Raw genomic sequence first — 27,556 nt, forward strand, 5'->3', positions numbered from 1 at the left:
GAAGAGATAAGATAAGATAAATTTAGTAATGTCCAACAAGAGACCACAAGGGTTTAAGGGACTAAAAAATGTACAACAAGCGAATAGCTAGCAACGAGAGCACTAAACAGTGTTTGCAAAAAGAACTAGCAAGGAAAAAAACAGAACAAGAAAAGACTAAATGCTCCTCACAAGCGAGAATTAGTCCAAACCCAAAGGATATGGTCTCGGGCGAGGCTGTGCTTGAGACCGTTTTAGGGAGCCGCTAGAGAAAGAGTGATGTTGCCGAGTATGTACTCTGTGAGGCCTCATAGATATGGTGTGTCCCGAAGAAGGGCCAAGCGATTGCTTCTTCCCTCAAGTAGGAGACCTAGGTGTACAAAAGGAGGCGATGAGCTGGTCTGAAGTCTGTCTCAACGGGAATAGAAGCTGTAAAGTGTGACCATGAAGCTGCATGGCCTCTTGGAGATAGAGGGAAAGACATTGCTGATCAGTGTACCTGAAAAATGAAGAAAGGGACATGCACTCTCTAAACAAGCAATAGAACTTCCCCTTGATCTCATAGTATATGGGGCAACAAAAAGCAAAATGGGCCTCCTTTTTCGCTTTACCTAGGGGACAGAGGTAGCAAATCTTGTCCTCTTCATTTTGGTGGTCAGTTTGTATATGTAACTGATGAGAGCCCACTCTTAAAGATTCAAAAAGATGCAAAGGGCATGAGATTAGCGGCGAGTGAGGTACCAAGGGTGCGCAATAACCCCGTCCTAGATATCCATGTAGTGCTCAACATAGAAAGCCATCCTCAGGTGGAGCCCCCTCGGAGGGTTATTCCATGTTGTGATAATATACTTCCTGACGTGCTCATTCAGCTCCTATTGAGAGGGAAGGAGGTGAGTGGGGGTGTCCATAGAGAACTAAAAGCGGGGAGGTGGCCCATCGTAATCCCAATCGAACCAAGGAGAGCCGAGGCCTGTGATAACCAATAGTGAGCTCTGCCAATAGGATCAGAGCCCAACATTGCCTTGGAAGAGCAATAGGCTAGGTAATAATATTTGTTGCGACCCTTAGTGGAGTCCGCAAAGCCAATGGAGAAACCAAATCAAATCAAAGATGGTCCCAAGTTTGAAAGGATGAGTCTCAAACTGGGCCAAGATGATACTGTGGGGAGTGAATCAATGACATCTGATGATGTGTCAAAGGAGGATTGGACTCTCTCAAACGAAGCCCAATCAAACTCCAGGAGAGAGGTCCCCACACAATAGAGCCATAGAGGATGGTTGCTCTGACCAAGGAGTCCAAGAGGGACATCTTGGTTGTAGTATCTTGGAAGTGATGTCTAAAGCACTGTTCTCAAGCATAGCCAGGGAACTGAGCCCCTTATTAACCTAGGGCTGCATGGAAAGTCTCATATTGAAACGGGGAAAGGAGAACTTAACCCCCAGGTAAGTATAGGAGTATGTGATCTCAATGTCCTCGCTTTGAAAGTAGAAGTGGAGATGCGAGGTCTTCAAGCAGTTAAAGATCATTACCCAGGTCCTGCCTAGGTTTACAACTGATTGCCGCAAGTCACCAAAGGAGGCTAACCCATCAAGAAGTTGTTGGAGGCCCTTTGGGGAAGAAGCCAAAAGATCTACTTCATCGATAAACAATAAAATGGAGATCAAAACTTGGTGTAAGCAGCAACCATTGCTAGGGAACGAGAAGTCCCAAAGGAAAGCCTTGAGCTCGTTTATGTAGTTACCAAAAAAAGTACGGGTGAGAGGGCAACCCTGATTCACTTCGATGGTGCTTTGAATAGGATTCAAGGATTCTTGTGGAGTCTTGAATCTGCTCACAACACTCTCATATAACCTCACGATAAACGTCAATAGAGTTTCAGAAACTCGAATGCCCCTAAATCTTTGTAAGAGAGCAGTTTGAGGAACAAAGTCAATTTTTTTGTGAAATTTTACAAAGCAATAGTAGACTTTTGTCGAGCAGTGCCAAGCCTCCTCAATGATAGTTCGTAGAATTAGATTATGGTCCATGGTCTGAAAATCTTTATGGAAGGCCAAGCCTCCTCAATGATAGTTCGTAGAATTAGATTATGGTCCATGGTCTGAAAATCTTTATGGAAATCAGTCTGCCCCCTAGCCCAATGGACATATAGAAATAAATTTCAATGCAAAATGGGATGAATCTTGTTTATTGATGTGATTTTACTTTTCAGTTTTTTCACAAGCTTAATGCCTTTCTCCTTTATTTTGCAAGGTGAATTCAAGGAGAAGGGTTGAATTGAAATTCATTCTTGGGAAATCTTGGAGAATTAGAGCATTGTTGGTGCACATAACCTCCATCTTCACGCCAACGAGAAGGAGAAGCTAGAGGGCAAGGTGATGATCAAGGCCTCAAACTTCAAGTGGATATTGCAAGAAGATGACTTAAGTTTAAGGACTCAAGTGAGAAGGAAGGATTCATGGTCAAGCTATCAACTTACAAACTCAAGTTAGAATCGGGAGCAAATTCAGGAAAGCACAGAGGATCCAGCTACATGAGTACATATCTAAGGAAAATCAAGAAGGATCAAGTTCATGGGTTCAAAAAGATGCAAGCGGTGCAAGTCAATTCCATGAGGAAATTTCAAAGCATGGAGAAAATCACAAATGTTGGGAGATACTCTACAAGCCAAGACTCTAAGCACACGATGAGGATGATGAGGTGGCAATTGTCTGCCTCCTCCAATTAGAAAATTTCAGCTTCAAGCACAGTCAATCATAACATGCTAAGTGTCCTATTTTCTCATTGGCTATCATAATCATTGTAATTTTCTTATTGGCCCACAAATGGGTGCCTTTATGTAATTGGTTGCAAATTTGGCAACCCTAATTAGGGTTTGTAGTAATAAATCTCGATCCTTGATATTGATTCGATCTTGGCCTTTCTTTGTAATCAAAGTAACGAGACTCGGACCTGGCTTAGACTTGGCAAGGGTAACTCGACTTGTGACCTGACTCGGACTTGCCTATGACTCGGCAAAGTGACAAAACCCTTGAAATTTAGAGATTTTTTAGGATTTAAATAAATTCCAACCCATTATTGAATAAAACGTAAAGATACAATTACATCATGAAATATAAGGTAATTTGATCACATACATAACATACATCGTTTACATAAGTACAAAGGTAAATTTTAGATGTATTAAGAAAATTTTGAAAACAAAAATTAAAAATCAGAGGAGTCAAATGAGTCAGCCAAGTCAGCTAAGCGAGTCAGTCGAGTCAGCCAAGTCGGGTGAGTCAGCCCAGTTAACCCATCGAGTTAGGGTCACAGGTAATTTTGACCCGACCGAGGTAACTCGACTTGTCGACTTAGACGACTCGCTCGACTTGCGATGAGTCTCGTTACTCTGATTGTACTAGAACTACTATAAAAGGCCAAAGCCTTCTCATTCGTAAGTTGTTAGATTGGAGGAGCTTAGGAGATTAGCTAGAGATTAGAAAGCTAAAGTAGAGTAGTATAGCTAAGGGAGAGACTTGATGAAGTTGTTGCTATAATACTTGTCAAAGTAATTGATAATTCATTGTTGGTTCTTCATGGTGAATTACTTGTTATTGCTTTGAATTATTGCATGGTTTCTTCAATCTTTCACATGGAGTAGATTTCTTTTCATGTTGAATTTGTTTAGTTGAATGAAAGTTATTGTGGATGTTTTCTTGTTTGACTCGAACAAATCAAGGCCACTAGCCTCTTGTCGATGGTAAGGGTGCCTAGTGTGGTAAACCGATGAGAACACTAAACTTCAATTGATGTTCAATCTTTAGTTTGCATCCAGATGATGGGATTGGAGAGAGGATATTGATATGAAAATCATTTGTGTATTCCTTAGAAGCTTGCACTAGGTGGGTGGAGCCACTGGTGAAATTACATCTAGCAGAGTCCAAGACATCCATAAATCCTTGCATTTCTAGTTAGAAGTAGAAGTAGAAGTAGTAGTAGAAGTTAAGCTTAATTTGAAGTGGAAAAGTTGGAAAAGCAAACTACATTTTTATTGCACATTGTAGAGCCAAATCTCTTGAAACGCACGAGTTGATATCCATTGAATGAATAATGTAAGTCCCTTTGTGATAACCAACATATCACATCATAAAATTGAGTGATGTCCACAATAAGAAGGAACCTTGAAGTTATTTCATGATTTTACTTTGCAAGCTTAGCATGAGAGATGACCTTATAACAAGAGAGGATTGAGTGTTTGGCGTTTCTACTCAAAACATTAAGTATTTGATTCTATATGTTGTACTAGAACAAAATTCAGATCAACAAGACCCACAATCCTCATCAAACCACTGATTCATGGGGCAAGTGTTCCTGTGTTTGGGGCAATGAGAAAGGGAGGAGGTGTGGTGGGGAATGGAGAGGAGGGAAGAATTTCACAACACAGTCTCAAGAAAATCAAACATGGAGGGAGCATAACAAAACTCACATCAATAGGACTTGCAGTCCTCATCAAACCACTGATTCATGGGGCAAGTGCTCGTGCAGTTGGGCAAACGACAAAGGGAGGAGGAATGGTGGGGAATGGAGAGGAGGGCAAACTTTCACAACATGTCCTCAAGCAAATCTAACATGGAGGGAGCATCCCCAGAATCAATGAAGGAATCATGGGGGAGGAGCCATCTAAGGTGGTGGACGAAGAGGTCACGATCATTCTTAGTGAAGCAAAAGGAGTGTCGGTTGGGGGGGAGTCACCTCATGAGGGGGGAGAAGGCGGAGGGGTAAGGGGGAGGGGAGTCCCTGAGGGTCTAGAGAAGACATTAAGAATAAACTTTAATAATAGCTTAGAATATTGATTCATTGATACGAGCATCACAAGATATGTATATTGTATAATAGGTGTTTTGATGACTCTTCTCTACTTTGATTCTGCATGCATTTTAGTGATATAATGTGACTATCTATATGTAGATATACATACAAAATCATATATATACATTTACTAGTGGTTCAATATGCATCTCACTGATAACTCATGAATGCTATAATATTGGATTTATATGTGAAATATCATGTATGTTATCTATCTGCTACAACTAGCCATGGTAGAGAAATGAGGGAGTCATAGGAGATAAAATGGTGATGATTTCACCTTCTAGGCACAACACCCCATGGTATGTGATGAAGGAGTCCCATGGGGCCAAATAGGGGATAAGGGTACTGCAATTGAGCTTAGGAAGGAGGGACTTTCTGGGCATACTGTAGTGAATGACTCTGATGATGTCTATCATGGCGAACCAATGCATACATGTACTCAATCATTGAGAGGCGAGGTAAAAGTGACAAGGATGAGGAAAATGGTGATAGGACATAGCACTAGGTATGCCACCTAATATGTATGGCAAGGGCCACATGAGGCCAAGAGGGATGGTCTATCCTCTCTTGGGCCTAGGGTAGGGGGTCTCTTGGGCATCTTATCAAATCATCCTATCTTATTACTCCTATGGTTGAGAACTTGAGATATCTTAAATCTGATTTAAGCAATCTCTTAATTTGATGTGTTCATTTTTAATTCAAGAATGTCTAGTAATGAATTATTATTAGAATGTTTCCTCGCTTGTGGGATCTCACTCAATTGAAAAAGGTACCCCTAAATCCCTACTTATTTTGTATAGAAATGACACTCCATGGCAAAATTTGGATTCTCCTAATTTGGGGACAGTACATGCATGACGTAGTACACATAATTACATACAAGGCAGGAAGCATACACGTGAGGTATGAAGCTTTTGTATAGGACATGTAATGTAGTACACATAAATATACATGAGATAGGAAGTATGCATGTAAGACATTTAAGACAATACATATAAAAATACTCAAGGCATGTAGTATATATTTAAGACATCAAGCATAAATACATAACAATAATAATCTTATTCTATTTAGATAAAACATGTGATAATCATCCATGGTTCTATTTGCCACAATTAATCACATTTAGGGCTTTGAGAAGAAATCCACAAAGGGTGCCTGAGGCCATCCACAAATTAAGTCCAAGGGCCTGGAGCATCCTGTTAGAAAGTAAAGTCCACCAAGGTAATTGAAGGTGGGTTGGGGGGGGGGGGGGGGGGGGTGTGAACCAGTTATGAATTTAAAACAACTCTCAATGTCTGTATTAATTTTGAGACATGTAAACAATAGATTCAATGACCATAGAAAGATAAGCATGCACAATAACACTAGATATGTTACCAAGGAAACCCTTGATCAGAGGGAAAACCTTGGTGGGAACGATGCCCACAAGATGATGTACTAATATAAAAGTTCCTTGTGAAGGGATGGAGTCTGCTAGGAGCCAGCGAATTGCAATCAGTACATATGAGTCCATGTTAGGAGACCTTGAATCCCTATCAGGAGATTCCAACTTTGTTAGGAGCTGTGCCAACCCTATTAAGAGTTGAAAGGACAACTGAACTTACTATTCAAATGGCCTTAGACTGTCTTTACTAAACGATTTTCAAGATAACATATCCAAGTTTTGAACCGACTAAACAACAACAACTTTGCCAATATAGTTCCTTTGAGGCTCACAATACATCCTCAACATTAATCTTTGCTTTGATCAAACATAATTCGCATTCAAGCTCGCATAACCAATAACCATCCGTACTTGATACTAAACCACAAGGAAACAAACTTTCCTTTATACCAAGTCCTAAAACAAGTATTGAGTCGGCGTTGAGGCTTTCTCAATTTAGAATGAATAATATAGGACCTCATTAAGATATTACAATACACGTTACATTACAATTAACACTTCCCATAATGATTTTATCAATAGTTGACTTCCTAGGAACAACACGCTGAACAGTCTTCATAAATCCTCACAAAATGAACATATGATTCCACCACGTTAATTATAGCATCATGAACATGTCTTGAACCATAATCTAAGTGCATTGAATGATTCCCAGCCTCTGCAAAAAGATACAATGCAAATACCATAACCTATCAACCAGAAACTCTCTCTGAGAAAAGTGTCCACCAAACTTTCTGTAACTCACGCAAATCTTCATAACTCTCCCCTCGAACATAGATATAGCATCAAGACAAGTTCTTGAATATACCTTCAAGCGCACATAATGTATCTCTTTGACCACAAACCTCGCCAAACAAAATTTCCTCTGCAACTCTGGCTGAACTATCTTGAAAATTGTTATGTTGACATCAATGACAAACACTGTCATGATTGCAACACATAAGTACTCAATCATCTCTTTGACATACTGACAAACTCCCACATACAACTACATCAAGCATTCATGCTTAACACATCCAACCAAGATAACTTGATCCCTTGTCCCACAAGTGGCGGGAACATCCTACCAAGACAATTCCATCAATCTCAGGATGGTTTGCTTAGAGGGTAAACCTATATCAGTTCTCCCAAACACATCTTCTTCCTCACCCTTATATTATTGTTTCCTTGGGAGAATAAATAAATTAATTAGCATTTCACATCGTTAACTATACCAGACACAACAAATTATATGTTAGATAATATTTTCATCATGCATACACAAAGCATATATCTCATGCATATCACACTTAGGGTCCGTTTGGTTCATGGAAGATGACAGGAATTGACTTTTTCAAAACCTGGATTTGAAAATTTTTGCGTTTGTTTCAAAATTTGCAAAATGGAATTAGCATACATGACTTCCAATTTTGCCTCAAAACCAGGTTTTCCAAATTCCTACTAGCAGGCAGGAATTGAAAATCAAAACCTGGTTTTGTTTTTTAAGGAGTGTAAAAGCAATAGATTGGACTACTTTTTGAAATTTGCCTTCAACTCCAAGCTTACGCACTTCACAGGCTCGTCCGAGTGAAACAAACAGTTTCAGTAAAATCCCAAAATTCGGAATGAAGATATGCAAAACCTTGATTTGGCTAAACCAAGGTTTGTAGAAATCCGGGTTTTTAAAATTCCATGAACCAAACGGACCCTTAAAGAAGACTACTGCCTGTATTAAATAATAATTTCTGATCTGATTGATCTATGTGCCTGATTGTTGATATATTATGAACTGATCTGCTCATTACGAGTACCAATGCTGATTGAATTGGTTTCCTATGCTCTAATGCTTGAGATGCAGATAGGTAAGATGTTTCTTCACAATTGATTATTATGTTATAGAAATTGTTCCACATTTCTTTCTAATGTCAGTAATCCCAGTTTATTTTCCCTTATAATTTTTTTTTTTGGTTCTTCAACCCAAGAAATCCCTAAACTCAAAATTTCCAAATGACATATCTATGTGTGAGATGTAGTAGTTGGGATATCTTTTGCAAAGTTGTTCTAGTTGTCAATAAGCAACTTTTGTATGTTAGGTTTAGACTGTCTGTTCTTTCCCAGTTAAGAAGATACAACTCATTACATTGGCGCTTTCTATAACATTTTATGATTAAGTTTGTCCTGTACTATGGCCTATGGACATATTTGGTGGATAAAGTTTGACAGGTAGCTGGATTGTTCTTTATCCTCAATCACTGAAATATAGAGACACCTCAGTTACAAAAGTTCCGGTGTCTGTTGTATATCTTTGTACAAGCATTTGTTTTAGTCTGTTTTCTTTGTCAAGATTGACAATCATCCATGTTGCTTCAAGGTCTGATTGACCTTCTTGAGTTTGTTAAGTCTACCATTGGCCTTGTGAAAGTCAGACTTAACTACATTTTATATGTAATTTAGAGGGACAGTCTCTGGGTCCAATTTAGCATTTTAGATAAATTCACATCAAACTCGATAATCACTAGAATCATGGTGCACATGTTGTGCCCATAGAATCATTATATCACAATTACAAATTTATCTAAAATGATGAAATTTTATTTTTGTATTGAACTTGGTAATTCTACGAATAATTCTGAAAGGAAAACTCATCTTGGTTTCCAGCTGTGTTATTATGATTGCAGATCTCTTCCTTATTACTGACTTGTCTTTCTCTTTTGTCATGTTTTCCAATTCTTTCATGCCCTCCTCAAATGAAGATCCTCCCTTTTTGTATCGCCCTTTGTATAAGGAGTTGCATGTATTTATTGCTAATACTATTATCAAAGGGTTACATTCCTTCGTTCTGTTACCTGCTTGATAAACAATAATTAATTATTTACCATTGCTGCCCTTTGTTTACAACTTAGTCAGCAAGAATTCTAATCACTGCTTGATTAACTAATGAAATAGCTGCTTTATAAATAATGAGATTACTGCACTAGTCTTCTGTAATTGCAGCCTATCCCATCTGCCTTATCCCCCTTCATGTCTGCAATTGGCATATTAATTATTTGCCTTTTGTCTTGGAAATGATAGTGAGGTCGGCTAGCCTAGGGTTAACTTTTTATTTCATTGTATAGATGTTAATACAAAAAGAATGCCCATAGTTATCCAGTGATCATCTTTTATTATTTGCACTTAAACCGTAGGTCATTTGCTTATTCCTTCATCTGTTCACTTTTAGTGCTGTGATTTGTATTAATATTATCCCTTGGCAAGGCATGACGCCATCTTGCTCACATCATATAAATTCTCGACATACCTTAAGAGACAATTTGATTCTTTAAGAAAAACTGAAGATCTAGGGTTTTGGGAAACAAAAGACTTTGTAGAGTTCATTCCATCTGCTTCGGGTATTAAAATAACTAGGTAGTATGCCCATTGAAAAGTTTCTTTTTACATTAGCTATTCTGTGTGCAGATAATATATAATACTAAAAATGGTGGATTCAGACCAGTTAAAGAAGAATAAGAAGCAAACAAAATTAAGAGGAAAAAGAATGACTCCAACATTGAACTGCAAGTGTCAGTCCCTTAGCACAGCTCTTTCTTTCCACTCTTTTATTTCCGTTCTTTTTTATTTTTTTGCTGGGGTTTAGAGGGTGGGGAAAGTGTTTTGGTTTGTGGGTTTTAATCTAAGATATTGGTGTGCTCAGGTATTCCCCGGGTGCTGGTGCTGGTGCACACAGATGCGCCTGGGTTCTGCACGGGTGCTCTCTTGGGATCCAAATGCGACTGCTTGTCCAACATTACTTTCACTCGTTTCTTCTTTTTCTTGGCATAGCAAAACCTGTTGTTTCCCCCCTCCCTCCCATTTTTTGCATTAGGTGCCTGCTATGGACTGCGATGGCAGATCTGTTTTTTTAGCTTGACCCTCTTCCACGTGCAGAACTGAATCACATGCCTCTATCCTGCTCAGCCGACGTACTTCCTGCGGATCGGCACCTTATTTTTTTCACCTGTTGTGTCAAGGGTGGAGGATTAAAGTCAATCCTTGAGGAGAATCAATTCTAATAAAGAATCGATTTTAATATCCACTGATGAGTGTATTGGGAGGCCTGGTATTTGGTTTATTTGTTTAGCTGTTCAGGCAGGAAATTTTGGACTTTCCTCCATTGTGCTAAATGCTTCAATCTGCATGCATAGTCATCTAAAACTCTCCCATCATCCTGTTAAGCAGTCACAGTTGGATTCCAGCTTGGGCGGTTGGGGTGTATATTTTTTGCATTTCTTTGCACACCCACACACACACACACACACACACACACACACACACACACACACACACACACACACATATATATATATGTAGACACATCCAAAATTGAATTTTTTTTCCGCACATCAGATCCCTGCACTAGAGCCAGAATCAGCAACTTCGGTTTTAGTCAATAATTGTTTTTTATGTTACTGATTGTGTGATAATTACCTTGCTAAATGAGATCAGGGCAGTTGCACATATAGAATTTCACAAAACAGTTTATTCATACTTAAATTTGATGGTGAGGTGTGATTATATTATTATTGTCTTTCAGGGGTTGATAAATCTAACAAAAAAGGATCACACAAACAGACAGCGCATTCTACATCAAAGAAGAACAAAAAGATGAAGAAACAGAAGATTGCAACAGTAGATAATGACATGGGTGAGAAAAACAATTATCATATGGATTGCTTTAAAGAGAGTGGATTTAAATTCATTAAGTAGGTGTGAAATTATTGTATTACAATAGTGTAACAGTCAAAAGGTAATTGCATGAAATAGATAACTGCCTTTGCATGAATCAGTTGTGGCTATTCGTTGGTTTTATTTCAGAGATGAGCAAGCTGAATGGAGAAGAATTGCTTAAAGAGCGGGGGGATCTGGTCTTAAAGAAAAAGAAGATATCGAAGAAACAGAAAGCTGTACCAGTAGAAAATAACATGGGTGAGAGAAACAACAAGATCATTAATGACTTTTTGACCTTGGGGAAATTGCTTGAAGTCAATGCAGAATATTGCATTCAGTGGTTATTTTCTAGGAGATCATTGTAATTTAGTTGTCTCATTTTTGAATTTGATGGGTGAGGTGTGGTTATATTATTCTTCTCTTTCAGGGGTTTATAAATTTAACGAAAAAGGACCGCATGAACAGACAGCACATTCGGCATCAAAGAAGAAAAAAAAAGTGAAGAAACAGAAGATTGCAACAGTAGACAATGATATGGGTGAGAAAAACAATTATCACATGTATTGTTTTAAAGAGTAGACTTAGGTGCATTAAGCAGGTGTTAAAACTATCGAATCTCAACAATGCGACAGTCAGAAGGCAATTGCATGAAATAGATAACTGCATGTTTATTGCATGAATCAGTTGTGGCTATTCAATGTTTGGTTTTGTTTCAGAGATGAGCAAGTTGAATGGAGAAGATCTGCTTGAAGAGTGGGTGGATCTGGTCGTAAAGAAAAAGAAGAAATCAAAGAAACAGATAGCTGCACCAGTAGATAATAATATGGGTGAGTGAAATGACAAGATCATGTATGGCTTTTTGACCTTGTGTAAATTGCTTGAAGACAATGCAGAATGTTGCATTCAGTAGTTATTTTTCTACAAGATCATAGTAATGTAGTTGTCCAAAGCATTTGAATGAAAAGGTTAAAACCCATTGAATTCAATGATGAATCTTGCTTATGCATTGTTTTATTTTCTTTCAGAGATGAAAATGTTAGATGCAGAAAAATTACATGAAGGGGAGAAGCCTTTACCATCAAAGAAAAAGATGAAAATAAAGAAAAAGAAAAGTTTACCAGTGGATGATAACAATGGGGAGAAGAACACAAAGGGTGCCCTTCTAAAGGGAATGAAAAGTACGTAAAGGTTGGTTGTTTACTTGCAAGGATATATTTTTTGCCTTAATCGTGAGATGGAGGTCTGCAAGGTATCCTTGTTAAAGCAAATCACTTAGGAAGGGTGGCACAACAGATAAAAGTCGAAGTAAGAAGCCAAATCTAGCCTTGGAATTTATGTTCAAGAAACTATTTTTAGCCCATGCTCTACCTCTTAGACTAAAAGAAAAGTTAAAACTGGCTATTTGATTTTCAAGAGCAATGTTTAAAACCTTATTAAGGAGCAAAAAAGTCTTTTATGGTTTTTAATATCCTTATGGTCAACGGATCTTAAAACATTTTAAAATTGGATATGAACACGTGCCAGCCCTCCACCCGTTTCTTCATGGTAGAAAAACAAATAACCAGCATAATAGCTAACTTCAGAAACCATCTCTATATGGCAGGACTACCATAGCAACAATTTATAGCAGACCAAATCAATTGAGGATAGATGTAATGTGCCCTATTTTTAGCAGATGGCAGGTAGTCAGTGAGGCCAGTCCATCATTGTGATCCTCAGGGTTTGGCAGGATGTTTAGAGAGTCCATGGTGATCGACTTACTATTTTAGTAAGTCAGTGATGACAGTTTCCATTTCCTGGCAGGCACCTAGGCGCTATATTTAGCCAGTGATGATATGGGCACTTTCAGTGGTATATATTGAGTTAAAGTTCTATAAATTGCTTTTGGGCGCCTAAAGTGGTTTTAATCATTAACTCACATGGAATATAATCCTAAGTTTAAAAGCAAAGCCTTTAAGTGAAAGGTGTTTTGAAGAAGCCTTTTTAAGTTAAAAATGTCTTCATGAAGCTTTTAGCTTGGGAGTTATTTATTAATAATTCAAAGTTATTAAATGAAGGCTTCTAATTAAAAAGTGAATTGATGAAGGCTCTTTAGTGAAAAGTGTGTGAGAGAAGCTACTTGCTTTTGGTGTCTTGAAGAAGACATCTCTAATAATTATAAAAGCAATGCTTTGTGAGAAAGCAATTCATCATATGCATCGTGTTTATGAAATTTTGTGATAATAATTATAAAAGAAATGCTTTGTGAGAAAGAAATTCATGATATGCATCTTGTTTTGTGAGAAAGAAATTTATGACATAGTTGTTGAAATTAACAATTTTTGCAACTCTTCTTGCACTTTGAATTGGTTATCTATACTAATGAATTGTGCCTTTCAATCTGATTACTGTTACGCTATCGAACTGGGGTTTTGTAGACACATTTTTGATTCAAACAAACATTTGAATTCTGCTGGAAATAAGAGGAAGAAGGACAAACATTATTGTTAATTATAGCTAGATTGAATACTAGCTAGATAGATCATCGGGCCCTTTTGTCAATCAATTACATCATATATTGCCTTGTGTAAATAAAATGGGCTGGGCCCAAAGTTAAATTGAATTTCTAAAAATCACTGACACTAAAGATGGTTGGCTAGGAAAGGACTTGATATAAAGGAAAGGTCATTTCCTTGTGGTAAAGTGTGGCATTGGATCAATGAGATCGTTGTGTTGTTTATGCAAACTTAATGCGAATTTGGCTAAGGTTAGAGCAAAGATTGATGTTGAGGATATACCGTGAGCTTCAAAGGAGCTGTATTGGCAAAGAAGTTGTTGTCTAGTCAGTTCAGAACTTGGATAGATTATCTTGAAGATTGTTTGGTGAAGACAATTTGAGGCTATTTGAACAGTGGGTTCAATTGTCCTCCTTTCAACTCCTAACAGGGTTGAAATTTTCTAACAAGGATTCAAAGTCTCCTAACTGAGACTCATATGTATTGATTGTATTTTATTGGCTCCTAACAGAGTCCATCCTTTCACAAAGAATTTTTATATTAGTACATCATCTTGTGAGCATCATTCCCACAGGGGTTTTCCCACTGATCAAGGGTTTCTCTAGTTAAGATATTTGGTGTTGTATCACGTTTTCTGGAAATTTTGATTGTGTTAGATTTTTTAACATCAATGTTTTGGATCGCATAGTGTTAGATTTTTTAACATCAACATTTCTCTCATCCTGATGATGGATCATTGTGTGTGATCCAAAACATTGATATTTAAAAATCTGACACAATCCAAATTTCTCAAAAACTTGATAGATTACGAATGGATTGTGGAAATCTAATGACATTAAATATTTGGTGAATTGCGCATGGTTATCTTTCTATGGTTGTTGCATCTATTGTTTACATGTTTTAGAATTAATAAAATTTTTGAGAGTTGTTTTAAATGCATATACACCCTCCCCCGAGTTATCTTGGTGGACTTTACTTCCTAACAATTGGTATTAGAGCATCAGGTCCTTGAAAGATAAGTTGAACAACTTGAGGAGATCCATGGCTTATTTCAGGAAAGAAAATCCGAAGTTTGAATGAATTAATTATGACAGCTGGAAGAAGAAGATGAAGACTCACTTGCTATGCATAGGTTCATAATTTTGGTTGGTTAGTATGAAGAAGAATACTGTGGTAGATGAAGAAAAGCTTGATCTTGTGAATAAAGTGAAAAATATCTATTCATTCAAATAATGTCGGCTAGAGAAGCACTACTAACTACCCTTCTCGAAACTGAATATGGAGAGGTACAATCTTTAAATCTTGCACAATATTTGAAGGTGATGTGATGGAAATATTGTCATTGATGTCAATGGGTTCCATAAGCACGAACAAGAAAGTTAGTGTTGTTGAAAATTGGCGGATTGCCCCTTGAGCCAAACGCCCACCTACTCGGTAGAAGCATTTAACACGGTAGGTGAGTTCAAATTCGAAATGAGAGGGGAAGTTTTTGAGACAAGACAAAAAGGAAGAATGTTCATTCATTCCATAAGGGACAGAGATCAGTTCAAGAGAGCAAAGCATTCAGAGAGCATAATGAAGGTTTAGGAAACCAAGAAGAAGATCAGAGTGTGTAGCAGCATGGATTAGATTTTTTGTTCTTTGTAAGTTCATTTTGTTTGTCCTGTCGAAGCAGTGATTGCTCCAGGCTTTATTGTATGCAGCCATCTAGTGTTGCAAGTTCATATTATTAATAAAAGTAGTAGGTTAAAGTATTTTGATTATGGTTTGAAGCCATATGCTCCCAAATTTGTAATAGTTGAATCAATTTTTTGAATAGAAAGTAAGCAAGCAGGCACATTAGTCAATCTCCAATTATTTGGCTTGTTGTTGTCTTCATTTCTATCTATTCCACATTGTGTTTAACATTTGTGCAAAACAGAGTTGCAACTCTTTGTTCTTATCTTTGTGTTTTAATGGTGGAAAAAACCAGACTGTAACTCGGTCCTAGTGTTAATCGAGTCCCTTCCTCCTTAGCTCGGTCTTTGTTATGTTTATGTGCTGACCGAGCATCCTTCACTTTCTAGTCTTGACCGAGCATCCTTCACTTTCTAGTGTTGACCGAGCTCACTTGGTCCCTCTGGTAACCGAGTTCACTTGGTTTAGTGTCGACAGAGCCCGTTGTTGCCGAGTAATCTCCTTTGGTGAACGAGCAACTCGGCACCCCTTGCTGCCGAGCTACTCGGCATTGCCTGTCACTTGGCTCTTTAAGGTGCTGAACAACTCGGCACTCACTGTGTCACTTGGTTGCTGAGTAAAATTTATTGAGAAGTTTTTCACAAGTGTATCCATCATCAATGTCAAAGGTATGAATATGAAATTACAAGAAACCAAAGCTATGTTCAAAGGGATCTTTTAATGCGTGAACACGTTTAAGATTTAGAATGAAGGCAATAGTATATAAGGAATTATAATTTCATAATAATAACAATATTCTTGTTGAAGGATAATATTGGCTGAAAGTGATACAATGATAAATGGAAAAAGTAAAATCACATAAAGGTACAAGTGTTATGGTTTAGCAATTCACATAATAAAAAAAGAAGAGTGACTTCTTGAGTCTCATTAATATGCTTGAGGATGAGAAGCATGTAAAGTTTCTGCAAATTCTGTAATAAAATCAGACTTTTCAAATACCCTTGAGTTTTTGTAGATAATCTTCTTTAACTTTTGAGTGAAGGAGGAGTTGTCAGAAATTTGAATGCTGTTCTGAATTTAATTGTCTCTGCAATAAATTCGTATGAGGCAGCATTGCCTTAAGGAGCAAACTTATGTTAATTGTGTGTCTTCAAACTACAATAACACCTACCTATTATACCATGACCAAAGGGCATGTCCCTCAAAGGGACATGACCCTCTCTAGGTCGGCCCATACTACACTTGCATAAATCGATGACCAATGGAGATAATACAAACATTAACTAACATAACTGTTTAGTTATAGTTAGTGCTAAACATGAATATTTCCCAAGGATTGCCGCCCATCCTTTTATCAAGTGTAAAGTATATAATGCTATAAATGGTATGCAAGGGGAGAAGATAATGGTGGGGTTTGCACTCTCAGACTAGTATGATATCACTGTTAATATTTAACACTCCTTAACTTGATAATCATATCGAGAGATAACATATCTAGCATCATCAATTATGATGAATAAGCATAGATTGATGCTCTATATCTATTTGAATCTTATGAGAAAATAGTATCATGTAACATATGATACTGAGTCATATAACCATCTTGTGATATGACTTATCACTTATACTAGTGATGTCAGTATTGCATGTAATGCAATACACATGATAAAATTCGAAGAACGATTAAGTTAATCATTTATCTAGGTTGTGATTCATAGGAACTAACAATCCTATATCACAACTTGATCTTGAGTTAAGATCTACCAGAATATAGGATAAAGCCTGAAGAATAAATTCTTCCTTTATCCAAGTTGTGATTCATAGACATGGAAATGCTTATGTCACAAATGATCTTGAACTCATCTAGATCTAACAGTAGTTCTATACTGTTTAATACATTATATGAGAAATTGTCATTTCTCATAATGTCTTTTATACAAGTATTCATTACTTCAGAGATCGTCATCTCTTAAGTAATGAATATAGATGGTGGAGCCCATAATAGTCAATAGCCTGACAATAAAATTATTTTATTAATAATTTAAAGAATACAAATAAATTACAATTCAACCATACCAAGTCTTTTTCTGAAGTGATCTGTCTTCACTCTAGAGAGAGGTTTGGTGAAAATATCTACTGTCTGATCTACAGTGCAAATGTATTCTAATTTTACAGTATCCCTATCTACCATATCTCTTACATAATGGTAAGGAATTTTGATATGCTTGGACTTGTCATGAAAAACTGGATTAACCGAAAGCTTGATGGAACTCTGATTATCACAATGAATAATCGTAGGATTCATGGCTTGCCCAAATAATCCCACAAGTAACTTTCTAAGCCAAACTGCTTCCCAAGAGGCCATCGCTACTGCAATGTATTCGGCTTTTGTGGAACTTTGCGTTACTGAAGACTGTTTTTTGCATATCCAAGATATCATTGTTGATCCTAAATTGAAACAACATCCTGAAGTACTTTTTCTGTCTTTAACACTTCCACCCCAATCTGAGTTAGTGAATCCGTGTAAATCTAAATCAACTTTCTCATATTTGAGCCCAAGATTAAGAGTGCCTTGTAAGTATTTCATAATGTGTTTGACTGTAACTAGGTGAGTCTCCTTTGGCTCACACATAAACTGACTTAAGGCATTAACAGCATAGCAAATATCAAGTCTTGTATTTACCAAGTACATCAGGGACCCAATCATCTGTCTGTAGAGAGTAGAATCTATGGAAGGTGATTTGGTTGCTGCTTCTTTAAGTTTATGTAGATTAGTCTCCATTGGAGAAGACAGACTTGCAATTCCACATTCCAAATTTCTTCCAAATACCTAATGTATACTTCCCTTGATTAAGGATAATGTTGTCAGAAGTTTGCCGTACTTCTAGTCCTAGGAAGTAATGAAGGAGTCCCAAGTCTTTCGTCTCGAATTCTCTAATTAGATCTTTTTTGCATTGATCTATGAGATGATCATCACCTATTATTAGTATATCATCGACATACAGTATCAGAATTACTATATCATCTTTATCCCTTTTATAATATAGATTTGGATCGGCTTCATTTTTGGAGAATCCTAAGCTGGTGAGATATTTATCAGCTCTTTCATACCAAGCCCTTGGAGCCTATTTAAGCCCATAGAGAACTTTCTTGAGCCTGCAAACAAAAACGTTAGGATCATGAGTTTCAAATCCTTCAGGTTGCTACAAATATACTTCTTCTGTAATCTTTCCATTCAGAAATGCTGTTTTTACATCCATCTGATGTACTTTCCATCCCTTCAATGTTGCAATGGCTAGGACTGCTCTTACAGAGGTGTATCTGGCAACAGGAGCAAAAGTTTTTTCATAATCAATCCCCTCTTTTTGAGAGAATCCCCTAGCTACAAATTTGGCTTTATATCTTTCAATGCTATCATCTGCAGCATGCTTTATTTTAAAAATCCTCTTGGAAGAAACAACAGATTTTCTTTCAGGTCTTGGAACAATTTCCCAAACATCATTTTTCATAATAGATTCGTATTCTTCTATCATGGCATCTTTCTAGGCTATATGTTTACTAGCCTTTGAAACATTGGTTCGTTTTGATTTAGACAAATCATTCATGTTTGCTGTGTGTAAGAATTTGGTATAGCTCTGATACTACGTAAGAATTTGCCTAAGGCAATAATTCAACATCAAGATCAAGAAGCTCAGTAGATAGCACAAGAGAGACAAATAGTGATTAAATGAGAATCTCAATAATGATCAAGATGATAATGCATATCAGATGATTGGATGAATACATCATAGAGGGTGATTGTATATAAGGGCAACTGATATGACTAGGAGTCAACAAAGAGATAAGGATTACAACTCAGCACATGTCCAACAAAGGTGGATTATCCTCCATTGAGCACAGAAGTTTGTGCGATGATGAGAGGATAAGTTTACATAGGTGTATCTCATAAAGAGATGTTGTAGACACCATGTGCTCTAATAAGTTGCTAACTCCTGTGTTGTCAACAAGACAACTCATGTGTTTATGCATATTCCTAAGTGTCTACATGACAACTAATATAAAAATGCATTATCCTAAGTAAACTTAAGTAAAGTGTAATAATAATTAATTATTTACACTAACACTGTGTAACTAGAAAATCTTTTGGGTCTTTTGCTTTTTTTTATTGTTCCGGATGGTGCAACAAAGTCTTATGCTTCCTCTACTATCTTAATTGCCCAAAGTGGTCTTTTCTTAGAATTTTGAGTTTCTTCAGGATTAAGATTTTGAATTTCATCTTCAATTTCTTCAATGTTCTCCCTCTGAGACTCAGTTTCAGTATTTCTTTTAGAACTAGGTAAAGGAGAGGGTTCTTCAGAACTTAGGGCATTTTTGAATGCTAAGTCTTCTTCAAAAATTACATTCCTACCAAGTTCAATATTTTTTTGTCCAGGTTTGAAAACCCTATATGCTTTAGATGTTTCACTATACCCTACAAAAATACCTTTCCTCCCGAAGGGTTCTAACTTAGTTCTCTTTTCTTTTGGAACATGGATAAATGCAGGGCAACCAAAAATCCTAAGGTGACTTATATTGGGCTTAACCTTAGTAAAGACTTCTTCAGGAGTTTTATCTCTAAGGTAGGAGTGAGGGCTTCTGTTTTGAATATAGACAACAGTACAAGAAGCTTCTGCCCAAAGATAATATTCTAGATTTTAATCAAATATCATAGCTCTAGCAGTTTTTATAATTGTTTTGTTCTTCCTTTTTGCTACCCCGTTTTGTTGTGGGTTATAAGGAATGATATACTCCGTCTTAATTCCTGTTTCTTTAGAAAACCTTTTAAACAAATCTGAGGTGTATTCCCCTCCATTATCAATTATAAGAGTTTTGGTTTTATGTCCTGATAAATTTTCAGTTAAGGTTTTAAATTCTTTAAATCTCTTTAGGATTTCTTCTGATTCTTTGCATTTTAAAAAGTAAATCCAAGTTTCCCTAGAGAAGTCATCTATAAATAGAATATAGTACTAGAATCCTCCAAGAGAAGGAACAGACATGGGTCCACATAAATCTGAGTGGATTAATTCCAAGACATTGTTAGTTTTTCTAGTGCTATCATGAAATGGACTTTTGGTGTTCTTACCCAGAGCGCATCCTTTGCATATGCTTGAGTAATCTTTATTCAGTTTAGGTAAACCAGCAACCATCTTCTCTATAGTTGATAAAGTTTTGAAATTTAGATGTCCTAACCTTCTGTGTTATATTTTATTTATATCCATAGCTTCATGAATTAAGGCTTGAATAGGTCGACTAGGTTCTGAGTTTAATTTATATAGATACCCTTTTCTTTGACCAATCAATTTTGCTTTCTTAATTGAGGAGTTTTTAGCCCATTTTATGACTTTATTGTCCATGAATGCAACATTATGTCCATCATCTTCAAGTGAAGTAATCGAGATTAGATTCCTTTTTATTCTTGGTACATAGAGTACTCCTTTAAGAAGTAGAGAACTACCTGACTTTAGTTTCAAGGTGCAATTTCCAATTCCTTTGATGGAATGTGCTGAATTATTACCGATAGTGACTTCGCCGTTAACCTTTTTTGACATAGAGTCTAGTGCTTCTTTTTATCCTGTAATATGTCAAGAAGATCCACTATCTATCATCCATGCTTTATTTGAGACTTCATTTGATAGTACCGAATACACTACACGATTCTGAGGATCATAGTTGTCTTCTTCCTTAGTGATGTTTGTACAGTTCACTTGTTGTTTAAAATTCTGAGGGCAATTTGATCTGTAGTGTCCAAACTTTTCACATGTGAAACATTTTATTTTGGATAGATCTTTCTTAGGTTTTTCGTTATTTTGATCACTCCTTTTCTTCTTGAAATGCTTCTTTTTACCTTTATAGGAATTTGTATTAAGAACATGAAGTTCTTCATCTTTTGTTTTTAGTTTTCCTTCTTTCTTAAGTTTTCTAGATTCTTCCTAAAGGCAATCTCCTTTAAGTCTGTTGAAGTCAAGAAGTTTGTCTCTAGCACTTACTTCTTGTGCGAATGTTTCCCATGAATCTTGTAATCCGTCTATAGCCATTAGTGTTAGTTCTGTGTCACTAATGATGGTTCCTATACTTGCAAGTTCATTTCTTAGAGTGGCAACCCTTAGGAAGAAAGAATTCATTGATTCTCCTTTCTTTATTTGTATGTGATTTAGTTGCCTTTTAAATGCGAGAACTCCAGTTGCGTTGTTGACCTCATATGCATTTAGTAATGCATTCATCATATCAAATGTTGTCTGATGTTTCGTTAGCATAGGTACAATATCATTTTTTATTCCATCTAATATGATTTGAATGACTTTTTCTATTTCCTTTACTCCAGATAGTTTTATGAGGTTCAACATTAGGTTGTTTGGATGCTGAATCAACAAATTGTTTTACATCATTTTCTTCAAGAATCATCATGATTCTGAATTTCTAGGCATTAAAGTGTTCTTTCCCATCAAACCTGTCCTCGGGTCTGATTGTGTATGCCATTGGAGATAGGAGAATGATGCTAGATATGATATTAAGTCCGATTAATTAATATGCAGAACCTAGGTTGGACTACCAGAGCTCTAATACCATGTAAAGTTTCTGCAAATTCTGTTATAAAATCAGACTTTTCAAATACCCTTGAGTTGCTGTAGATAATCTTCTTTAACTTCTGAATGAAGGAGTTATCAAAAATTTGAATGCTGTTCTGAATTTAATTGTCTCTGCAATAAATTCATATGGGGCAGTATTGCTTAAAGGAGCAGACTTATGTTAATTGTGTGTCCTCAAACTACAATAACACTTATCTATTATACCATGACCAAAGGGCATGTCCCTTAAAGGGACATGACCCTCTTTAGGTCGGCCCATACTACACTTGCATAAATCGGCGACCAATGGAGATAATACAAACATTAACTAACATAACTGTTTAGTTATAGTTAGTGCTAAACATGAATATTTCCCAAGGATTGCCGCCCATCCTTTTATCAAGTGTAAAGTATATAATGCTATAAATGGTATGCAAGGGGAGAAGATTATGATGCGGTCTGCACTCTCACACCAGTATGATATCACTGTTAATATTTAACAAAGCAGTAGTGAAAGATATACTACAAAATATAAACAATGAGTTTACTAAGAAATGGTTGGTTCTATATCAATATAGCAGGCATAGTATGGAGGGAAATGACAAAGACAAATAAGCTTTCGTAAGAGTCCCCAGATGCAAATAGAGACATCATTTTAAATGGGAAGACGAGACGTTTATAATACCTACAATAGAAGAAAAACCTCAATGTTATTGGCAACCATATGCAGTGACGGTGACCAAAGCAATGAACAAGGTAGAATAAATTATTGATTATGATGACTCAGCATTGAAATAAGATGTGGGTAAGTACAAGTCAATAATGAAATGAAGCTGTCCAATATACATACCAAATAATGTGCGGATGCTGTTGGGAATCTTTAGAATATTTAAGGGAATGATGGAGGTTTTACAACAGATAAAGCTATTGAATCAGATGCCATAAGTGAATATTAAAAATAACTCGGTGATTAACCATAGTCAATAGTGATGAAGCATTTGACTCTTATGCAGTAGAGATTTCTTAAGGAGCAATTTTAATACATTACATCCAGTCATCTGGAGTTTGATATATGCAAAGGACAGAGCAAAGTAACGTCGAGAGTTTTAATTGAATAATATGCACCACATATGGAGCTGGTGTGATTACAGAGACTTACAGTGACCTTATCACTGTCAATTATATGAGTTAAAAATTGATTAAATACATGTGTATTAAGACATCCTAAGCAATTCATACAGACCATCGAATGAGCACACAGGAAGTGATATTAATAGTTGAATTTGGAGTCTTGGTCGCACTTCTTGGAAATATGATGGAAAAGATCACCTAAGCTATGGTTTTGGAAATTAAAAAATTAACATATCGTGTGACAACAAATACCTTTACGCAGCTTATATAATAAGTCACGATGGACAAAAATTCTCATTTACGCAATTATGGAAGAGAATAGGGCATTCAACATACTACAATAATATATCGATGTGTGTAAAAGGCAGAAAGTAATATGTAGCTTTGTGTAACCACCGGTTTTCCCGGGTCTAATTTTAACATCTATCATAAGCATAGAATACAGTTTTAACTTCGACTTCATAAGAAGGCAGTTACATCATTCATGTTCATGTGAAGAGGATTACCGTTAAAGTTAGTCAAACAAAATTGCTTAACTAAATACTTGAAATACTTTTCAATGAAATTACTTCAGAAATTGAAATCACATACCTCGGAAAAACTGAGACTGAAATTCATCTAAGTATGCTTCTGCAACCACTCGGGTTAGTCCACAAATATACTATTACAATTTCTCAAATCGACTGCTATCTCAAAAATCATTTGATGAATACCACTAAATACCATTATAACTTAAATTAGGGCATCACATGTTATCTTACCAATTAGGGCATCAATTACCATCGGTTTATTTAGGGCTTTTGGTTCTACTTTACCACTTAGGGCTTCCGCGACCACGGATTCAATTTAGGGCTTCCGCAACCACGGATTTAACTAGGGTTTCCGATACTGCGGATTCAATTAGGGCTTCCAATACCACCATATCAATTAAGGTTCCAGCTGTCACACAATCAATTAGGGCTTCGGATTTCTTTTCCTTCCGATTGCTTATCTGTGACAATTTCTCAAAATTAGATAATTACTTATATTCAATATTCATTTATATGAAGTAAAATGATGATAACAATGAAATACCTCAATTTAATCTTACCTTCTCATAAACAAAAATGATAATACTTGTTTCCGATAGACAATTGATTTCATGGCTTATCTCTGTTTGACGCATATCTGATATCTTGAGAGAGGTGAAACATTGCCAGGGGCTTTACCACCCAACCTCGGACCACAATATATCCCCACACGATCTCTTAACGAGAAAGGCCCTCCCTACCCGGAATTGACAGGGAACATCTTACCATTCACTGGCCATCATGATATATAACATGCCATACGACTTGACAGCAGGAGATCATCATAACAGGAATATGCATGAGCTATTTTTAATGATATGTATTAAAATGTCATAACTGATATTATTGATTCTTATTGTTGATGAATCTTTCCTCACGCCCCCTCAACCTCATCAGGCCTCCAAGCCCGTGATTTCCAGGTGCTTGTTTAATATTAATAAATTCACTCTTGCAGGGTATGAATGTTTGTAATACATTCTGAACTGAATTAGTTAATCACAGTTTTTCATTGCATATCCTTATCTTTTATACATGTTTAATACTCTCAATACACACAGATACAGCAGATGAACTCATATTATATTCAACTTGCAAACTAGAAAAGAACAACTCTTTGCACTCACTAACCATCAACAGGTCTTGAGATCGGTGTCTCCTCGGTGCCTTAACCGTTACATTTTATACCTATTCATAAAATTAAGACTCTACATTCTCAGAATTTCCTTGGTGTTCAGAGTTGATCATTATTACTGTTTGTTTGTTTGAGAACATAGCTTTTCATGACAAAATCTACAAATTTAAGACATACGTGGTTTGATAAAGATATAGTCTGTATTCAAAAGTATTTTTGAATTAAGTGATGGCAATCGGTAATATCAAACAATGAATAAGATGAGAACATAAAGTTTTATTGCCTCCTTTATCGGCTTCTATCATAAGCATCAACTAATTTATTAGTAATCATGTAAACAAGCTTTGTTGGTATTTCTAATATTCTTAGCACAAGGTAAACATCAGGACTCTATTCTGTGCACACAACTCTTACATCTTGTATCAACCCGACCCAGAAAAGACAAGGAAACGTGAGTGAAAGAAGAACTATGAAATACAACCGCAAATAATGCATTCAGATAGATTTATTAAATCATGGTTATCATTGTATTTCCATCCTATATCTATATGGGTGATACACGATTATAATTTAAGAACATCAATGATAAAATAAAGAGAGACTTTGTGAACTAAAAAAAATCTATTTTAAGTCTACCTGATTCGGTCTGTATTAGACTGGCATCAATATTGGTTCTCATGCAATCAAGACTTCTTGAATCTTGACAACAGTGTGTAATGGCATTAGTAGTGTTGGAGTGCATTCTTCTAAGGGCCATGGTTGGCAAGTGAAGACTACATGATGCATGAATTCCATATTTAAATAGTCTCCTGCATTACCTCCTGGAATGACTTCAGATAACAATGAGCCCCCAAGCTCTAACTTGAAAAAGGGCGGTGGGCAATGTTCCACAATGAACCTGCGTTCTCTGCATATCCTGGTATTTGAACCGAGCTTAGCAGACGTTTCTCCCCAAAAGGATTGTTTTAGATGACGTTAGATTGTCTCTCCTAATTCTTTGTAACCAACCTCTCTCTCCCTCACGACTTCTGCTAGTTTAACCAGGTACAACAAACAGATTACAGGATATCAATTAGGTATAAATCCACCAAAATGCAAGGAATGCTTTTAAGGAAAATCGAATATGAGAGTTCTTGTTTTTCCGCTAACCCGACTCACAGGGTAATTAGTAGATGAGAAATTGGAAAGAAAGAGAAAAACGTAGACCAAAAAAATAATAATCGGGTGCTTGAAAATATATCCCATGACTTCCATATAAGGGACCAATTGTGGCTATCCGGCTCCCCATCAGTTACAAGAATCTTTTCAACTGCCCAAACAAATTATTAGGAAAAAAAAAAAAAAGAAGTTGAAAAGAATAATTGTAACATTACAATTTGAAAATAATTATTCAATTATTATAATTCCAACATTATTATAATGTACAACTAAACATCATTCTATTAATTTATTTAGGTATAATGATGCGAAATCATTATAATATTTAAATGCACAAATTTAAATATTTACAATAATAATTATGATGAAAGATAAATTAAAATCCTCTAATATAATTTAATTATTTATTAAATAACTCAATTATTTTAATTTAAACCATTTATTAAAATAACTCATGCGATTCCACAGATGTATTCTGTTCCAAGTCACTAGGTCCTCTATCTGTCTGCTCAGTGATGGTGACGCCCTGCCTAATTCTTTTCTGACAATGCTTCCACCCCTTCAACATGCTTCCTACAAGGAATTTCTCGGTAATTAAATTATTTATTGATAAATAACTATAACAGTTAACCTTTCATCTTAATTCCATGAATTCGCGATTAACGATCAACTAACATGTCATCTTCACTTGAAATCATAACGACTAAATATCAAATTAAATTGACAACTGACCTCATGTGAACCTCAACGACTATATTTCAAGCTAGGTCAAAAATTGGGATGTAACACTTTGATAAAAAAAAAAAACAAAAAACATCCATGATATATACCGTTGGGAGCAGCTTGGGAACAAATTAATTAATTTACATCCAGTCCAGCGATATCAAATAGAGGAAACAAATAAAAATCTGGCAGATACTAAACAGTCATCAATTTGTAACTTTCTATGATTGCAGTAAAAGTCTAAACTGCCTTAGTTCATATCATGGTCATAGTCAGCATATCACCAAAACATTATAAGACAAGTTTATTGGAAATCCAAAATAAACTAAAGTATGATCAAATTAAAATATATTAACTAAACTGAAAATATGAGAAGCATATAAAAGATGTGTCATTTGGCTAAAATTCACACCATTCAAATTTGAAGTAAAACAATATAAATACAAGAAAGTGAGTGGTGGATTATGTGAGAAGCAGAGAAGAGTATGATAAGAACTGTGAATAACAGAGTACAAAGAAGAAAATGAAATATATATGTATATATATAAAGCAAAACAGTGAAGTAAAAAGGAGATAGGGGAATGTATTCAGATTAACACATGCATATATATTATAAGTGTGAGAATAATAATAAAAATTAAGGAAGATAGTTGTTCTAATAAAGAAGTTTGAAAACAATATTAAGAAGGATATATTCAGACGTGAATGTGCCAAATTTCGTAATTAGACAAAAAGAAGATTGTGTTTTCAGATCGATGGAAGAAATATAGCATTTTCAATGGAGAGATTTATAAGGATCCATCATCCGTTGTTAGAGCAATATTATCAAGGTGGAAGTAAAATTTTTGTGTAGTGGGTTGGTGCTCACAAAGACAACAATGGGGGTTGGTGCTTCTAGTAGGTTGGAGCATGCAAATTGTGGAAGTCGGAGCTTCTAGTGAGTTGGTGCTCATAAACATAGGGGTTGGAGCCTTTAGTACGCTGTAGCCTACAAATCATTGTAAAAGAACAAAGTATATATATATAAAGCAATCATTTTGCTGTGGTTTTCTCCCGCATTGGGTTTCCATGTAAATCTTGTGTTATCGTGTTCATGTGCATAATTG

General features: G+C 36.1%; 1 protein-coding gene across 2 annotated transcripts in view; it reads left to right on the forward strand.

The window, feature by feature from the left end:
• Window positions 1-27,556, forward strand: part of LOC149553993 (ribosomal RNA-processing 7 protein) — a 76,842-nt gene that overhangs the window by 13,027 nt on the left and 36,259 nt on the right. Inside the window, exons 2-6 of one of the 2 annotated variants that reach the window (XM_089789323.1) lie at window positions 10,827-10,937; window positions 11,108-11,218; window positions 11,388-11,498; window positions 11,677-11,787; window positions 11,986-12,138. In XM_089789323.1, coding sequence (XP_089645449.1) covers window positions 10,827-10,937; window positions 11,108-11,218; window positions 11,388-11,498; window positions 11,677-11,787; window positions 11,986-12,138 — 597 coding nt within the window. The remainder of the gene's footprint in view (window positions 1-10,826; window positions 10,938-11,107; window positions 11,219-11,387; window positions 11,499-11,676; window positions 11,788-11,985; window positions 12,139-27,556) is intronic. The other variant, XM_089789324.1, reaches the window with a different exon arrangement.

Source organism: Cupressus sempervirens, chromosome 6 (genome assembly GCF_028749045.1).
Source record: "Cupressus sempervirens isolate cs-2001-9-10 chromosome 6, ASM2874904v1, whole genome shotgun sequence".
NCBI classification, from domain to species: domain Eukaryota; kingdom Viridiplantae; phylum Streptophyta; class Pinopsida; order Cupressales; family Cupressaceae; genus Cupressus; species Cupressus sempervirens.